The sequence below is a fragment of the Carlito syrichta genome, unplaced genomic scaffold (assembly GCF_000164805.1).
Source record: "Carlito syrichta isolate Samal-C Ts95f unplaced genomic scaffold, Tarsius_syrichta-2.0.1 Scaffold313120, whole genome shotgun sequence".
Taxonomy (NCBI): domain Eukaryota; kingdom Metazoa; phylum Chordata; class Mammalia; order Primates; family Tarsiidae; genus Carlito; species Carlito syrichta.
The window spans coordinates 243845-249844 of record NW_007257216.1 but is presented as its reverse complement, the minus strand read 5'-3'; the positions used below and the strand labels follow the sequence as shown (position 1 = coordinate 249844).

Genomic DNA, 6000 nt, shown 5'->3' with positions numbered 1-6000 from the left:
GCCGGGCGTGGTAGTGCATGCCTGTAGTTCCAGCTACCTGGAAGGCTGAGGCGGAAGGATTGCTGGAGCCCAGCAGGTTGAGACTGCGGTGGCTGGGAGCGGCCACTGCACTCCAGTCTGGGCGACAGAGTGAGACTCCAACTCAAAAAAAAAAAAAAAAAAGTGTCCTATAAGAAGTGCTATTTGGCAGACATAAAGAAACATAATTTCAGTTTGAAATTTAGATTTTTCTAATCAATAATCAGGCTTTTGTTGAGGAAAAGAGGGAATGCCCAATTATTTTCTCAACCAGTAAGGCCAGGAGGAAACAAATCTATTTCCCTCTCTAAGTAGTCCTTAATTATCTCTTCTCAAGGGAGAGAAGCAGTTAATTTGATTGGATAAGCACAATCACTATTAGACCACCTTACACATGTGAGCACAGAACCTGCGTTAACAAACAGAGCACATTTACCAGCATCTCAGACAACTGGAATTGTGAAAGAGTGTTCCCTTCTGCCCCTCTCGCCTTCACCTTGTGCTGTTGCTCTCCCTACATGTGGAGGTGGGGTAGGGGTTGAGAGGTAATAACCTGAGGTCTGCACAGGGGTCTGGCTGTCTTCAATTCCATGGGGAGAGACAGGGAAATTGCTTTGGCCCCAGACCTAAGCCACACTCTTCTAAGCATACAGCAAGTTACAAGGAGCTTGCTCAGACTCACAGAACATTACTCTGCTTCTCATTAACCTAGTGATCCTTGTGTATAGAAATCCTGAGCTAGAGAAAGGTGAGTGACACTTTGCACTTTTTTCATGCAGCAAATCAGTGAAGTCTTGGACAGAATGAAAGGACTTATGAGCCCCAGAGATATTCACCATTAGCCAAACAAACGAGTCATTACATAAGTTAGAAAGAACACTGGCTCCAGATGGGCACAGTTGAAATGTATATATATTGATGAGAGAGGTCAAACAATTTATTCTGGCCTGTTCCTGTTATGACAGGTTAGTGTCATTCAGATGAATAAACGTCTACCATGGTCAACTTGTCCTAAAGAGACGAAGGATGGGATGGATACATTTTAGTAGGGAACAAGGTGAGAGTTGAGGGCGAGGGAGTATGGTAATGGTAAACTCAGGAGGGAGAGAAGGCAGCCCCAGGTCTGAGTGTCTGAGGTGGAAGCAAAGAGAAGGAGTCCAAGAGGATAAAAAGGAAGACAAGAGAAAATTCTGTTTAGGGATGGCTCTGGTGTGATACATTTTTCATTAGTGAAAATTTCTACGAACTATTATATAGTTTTAGTATACTATGTATATACATAATTAATCGCATTTCATTCCACGTAGCCATATATCCTGAAGCTCAGAAATTGAGTCGAATCCTAGCAGTTAAAACCAGGGTTCATACACAGAGTACCTAAGCAGATTTTGTCCCTTGTCACCCAGTGGCTTTTCCACATGACTTTAAAAAGATACAATATAAGCGTGAGAAAAATTAATTGATCAATTATTTTCAAATACATTACAGACTCTCAGATAATTAAAAAACAAACATATCTTATTTGTATATTTTAAATTTTCAAGTACTTTTGCCTTGATGATCAAAAGACAAAATACTCAGACAACCTGAAAGCAGGGAAAATAGAAAATACACTTTTAGTTTTTCATTCTGCTTTCCCAAGAACCACAATAACTCTAGACATCATTTACGAGAAATAGGAAATAAGGGTGAGCAGAGGATGCTGTGCTGAAACACACAACTCTGCAAAGCTCACCAAGCAATCACTGCACCTGTAATAAAGGTATGCTTGTGGATTCAGATTGATTTGTGACATTTGCTATGAAAAAGCCTTTGGGTAACTATTCCTGTAAGAAGTATTCTCTCTTTAGTTTCTACATATTCAACATTTGGAGGACTGGATCAGATAGTCTGGAATGATGATCATTTAAGAGGAAGGATGTGGAAAGATTCATAAGCAGAAGGAACATCTTCTGGGAGGTGTCAAAGATCATTGCTGCTGGGTAACCGGGCGCAATGGCATGGACTTCTCGAGAGAAACCAAAGCCAATCAGAACTATATGGACAGCCAATGCCACTAGATATTGCATTGTAGTTACCTCACATAATAAATCACTGGAATTATATGTTTATGAATAATATTGAATTTGCTCATAAAGCTGACACTATCACAAAGTAAAATGTTTTTTCAAAAAAACAAAACAAAACAACCTTAGGTCTATAGTCTTAGAAATTTAAATTTTAAAAATCAAGGCAACCAACTGAAATAATGGAAGCTAGTATAAAACCAAAAAAATAATGGAAAAGTCTGAAAAACCGATCAAAGCAAGAAAACACGATTCTGTTCCTGGGCTGGTCAGTGTCACACTCGTTTTCCAAGTTTGTACCCCTGAGACAACTGTTTGATAACCATTATACAGTAGGCACAGAAATCAGCATACTTTATCAAACAAAACACTATGTTAAAAAATTATATTAATTTTTGTAAATGCTGTGGATGGAGGAGAATAATCTTTAGAGTTTTAAAATCTGTGCTTGGTTTTCATCTAGAAATGAGTAAATTTCAGGCAAATAAACATCATCTGTTACTGACATTTTTCTTCCTTGCCTGCAAATTCACTTGCAATTCCATAAAGTATACATTTCAGAAAACCATTAACAACAGAAAACAGTTGCGGTGGGATTTGTTTGCATGTATGAACTATTAGCCTTGAAATGCTTCTTGAAGGTAGAGCACGTGAGAATTCTTTGGCTCGATCACAAAGAGCTCCAAATCTTGGGTTTCGTGGATTGAGGATTCTGAGTCACTATACTTTGGCTTTTAGGCTACATTAAGAGCACATTAACACTTTCAGTGTAACTTACATGTAGTGAAGTTTACCTCACTAACAATACTTCACAGGGTCCCTCCAAGAAAGCCCAGTGCTGACGCGGCAACACTAGTGATAAGAGCTTATTGAGATGGCAGACTGAAGTGACACAATGACACTGTTAATCATTTGGTTTGTTCTGAAAAAAGTTTGTAAAGGACCACCCTCCTCCATTAGATTTAGGAGAGTCTTCATCTTTAGGAGGAATCAAAAATTGCCGGGAATTAATGGAGCACGGACTTCCAAATGAGACAACTTCACTGTTGCTGTCTGTGGATCTAGGAGAGTCTGGGGATACTAAGTTCCATGTATTTACACTTGCCTGAGGTCTGTAACCCGCAGTTTTATCTAAGTCATCTTCTCCAGCTGTATCTTCTACAGTAGAATTAATGTGGAGGTGCATTTGTGGCTTATATCCTGCCCCTCCTACAGGGTCATTTTCTTGTTCTTCCTCTGGTTTTGCTTGAGGCTGATACATTGACTGAACATCAATGTAAATGACTTGTGAAGTCCCTCCAGCTTCATCCGCAGCTGGATTTGGTATCTCTTCCTCAATGATTGGTGGACAGTAGGACACAACCACGTGGTTTTCAGGCTCTGCATCACAGCCATCTTCAGGACGCTCAGCTACCGGGGAAATTATTTCTGTATCTTCTATCTTAGGAAATGTCGATCTAGTTTCCAAAACCTCAACATTATTTGGGGTACAAGGATTCATTTCCAATGTTTTCAGACCACTGCTTCCCTAGAAATATATGTAAAACCTGTGATTAAGAACAGCACTAAATGCTATTGCAATGCTCCTCCTACAGAAAGGGGCATCATTTGATTTTCCCCTACATCTGCTTGTGAATGTGTGTCTCTACTACTCTTAGTGCACACAAAAGCAAAGCCATGTTTTTCCTCTGTATCAATATTTTCTTTGCTACTAATAGTAGTGGGGCAAAAAGAGCATGGTCTAAACAATTTAAAATTAATAATTTTAGAAATTGAGCAGATGTGAAAGCATGCAATTTTCTCAATACTTTTCAATTAGGCTGACATTTGCATGTTTAAAATGTTTCACAAAAGGAAAATGGAAACTGGATAAAAGTAAGAAAATAAAGATTACCTCACAGACACTCTTTTGAAACTGCAATGCTTTACAATTTTCTGGATTTGGAATATCAGGGTAAAAGGTTTCTTTAATCCTTTAAATAAAGAAATATCAGGAAAATTTAATAATTATAAGATTATCAATTAGATAACAAACAAGTTAATACATTATGAAGTATTTTTTGAATTTAGTATTTATGAATACTTTAATGAACATCTGAGATAAAAAAGAAAGATGTTAGTGTGAGATCATTCACTAGAGCTTTCTATATAATGCATTGAGAAGTTCCGATGTGAAAGCTATAAACAATTCTACTTCTACAATTACAATATTTTAAGTATCTCATGAAAATGGAAAGCAAATAATTAAAATAGTGACTGTGCCATCAAGTCCAAAGTCAAATATGGGCATTGTACATGTAACTAAAATTTTCAATTGCAAACTAGATTAAGCACAATCAATGACTTGGAAATACATCTGCATGATGAAGTCCTCCACTGCCCATAACAGGATCTGGACTATGCTAGGAAAGCTGTGGCACTGTGCACCTGCTTGATCAACATGCTCAAAACAAAGTGAGTGATAAAGGTGACAACCCTATGACATGAGTACTCTGCAGGCTGTGCTAAGAAAACAAAAGGCTATTCATCTTAAGGAAAACTAAGTGCCGTCAAAAATCAGATTTGCCCAGTCAGTGTCATATCATGTTTGTATATTTACATCTATTAAAAATAGCTTTATTATTTGAAATTCCTGAAGAAAAAATAACTCTGTTAATGTAAACCTGAAACGCTCTAACTTCTAAACTCCCTTCTTACTTTGTCCATTTTTTTGTATTGAAATTATTATTTTTTATTTATTTATTTATTTATTTATTTATTTATTTATTTATTTGAGGTGGAGTCTCACTCTGTCGCCCAGACTAGAGTGCAGTGGCTGCTCCCAGCCACCACATCCTCAACCTGCTGGGCTCCGGCGATCCTTCCGCCTCAGCCTTCCAAGTAGCTGGAATTACAGGCATGCGCTACCACGCCCGGCTGATTTTTTTTTATTTTTAATTTATTGTAGAGATGAGGTCTTGCTGCCCAGACGGGTCTCGAACCCGTGGGCTCAGGCAATCCACTCACCTCAGCCTCCCAAAGGCGCGGGATTACAGGCTGAGCCACCGAGCCTGGCTGAAATTATTGTTTTTAAAAAGTAATTTTTGGTAATGAGAATATGGCTACCGAAATAGACTATTCTATTGTTCTACAACTATTGCAATTTTGATGTATAAGCCAGTATTGCCTCTTCTTTGTCAAATGAGGACATTTTTAAGGTCAGAGAGGACCTGTATGAGCATGAATGCAGTCATTGGTCCCTTGCCCAGCCCAGGACAGTGCCTGCCAGGTAACCATGTGCACAGTATTTTCTCCTGTTGAACCCCTGCCTACCTCACCTCACCTCACACCACTCACTCCAGCTTCACCTGGCCACATAGCTCCTCTCACTTTCTTCAGAAAGTCAAGCTCTTTCCAATTTGGGGGTCCTCATTTCTCTCTGTCTGGAACATTCTTTCCCCTCTCCTTACCCTTTGGGGACTCTCCCACAGAGCGGCCTAGGCCGACTACCTCATGTGACATGGCCATTGATGGTCTCCTCAGGGCACCTGGTTCCCTTCCTCCCTGGTGCCACCTCACTCTAAGTATACACTTACTTACTGGATGCTTATGGTTTACTGTCTCTCTCCCTCCATGTGCTATATAGGTATATAAGAACCATGCCTATTTTATTCACCACTATATCTCCTTCTCAAGGAAGAGACAACTCAAATTTGTTGAATAATGAGTAAATGGCCAAAACAATCAGATATTCTAAGTAAGTCATCAAGACAAGTGAGATCTTAATCATTAAATGACACTTAATCTTGCAGATAGCTAGTGCTATTATTGATGACTACAAAATTTTTTAACAATAGTAACTTCTATTACTTCAAATTATTAGTAAAAATGGTGGGGAAAACGTTACATTTTTACTCTATTAGGTTTAAGCCCCTTA

At 38.8% G+C, this 6000-nt stretch overlaps 1 protein-coding gene across 1 annotated transcript in view; it reads right to left on the bottom strand.

The window, feature by feature from the left end:
- Nucleotides 1-1088: 1088 nt before the first annotated feature.
- LIFR (LIF receptor alpha) overlaps nucleotides 1089-6000 on the bottom strand; it is a 70571-nt gene continuing 65659 nt past the window's right edge. The window contains exons 19-20 of the mRNA XM_008070140.2: nucleotides 3979-4057; nucleotides 1089-3612 (exon numbers count right to left, since the gene is read on the bottom strand). Coding sequence (XP_008068331.1) covers nucleotides 2989-3612; nucleotides 3979-4057 — 703 coding nt within the window. The 3' untranslated portion in view covers nucleotides 1089-2988. The remainder of the gene's footprint in view (nucleotides 3613-3978; nucleotides 4058-6000) is intronic.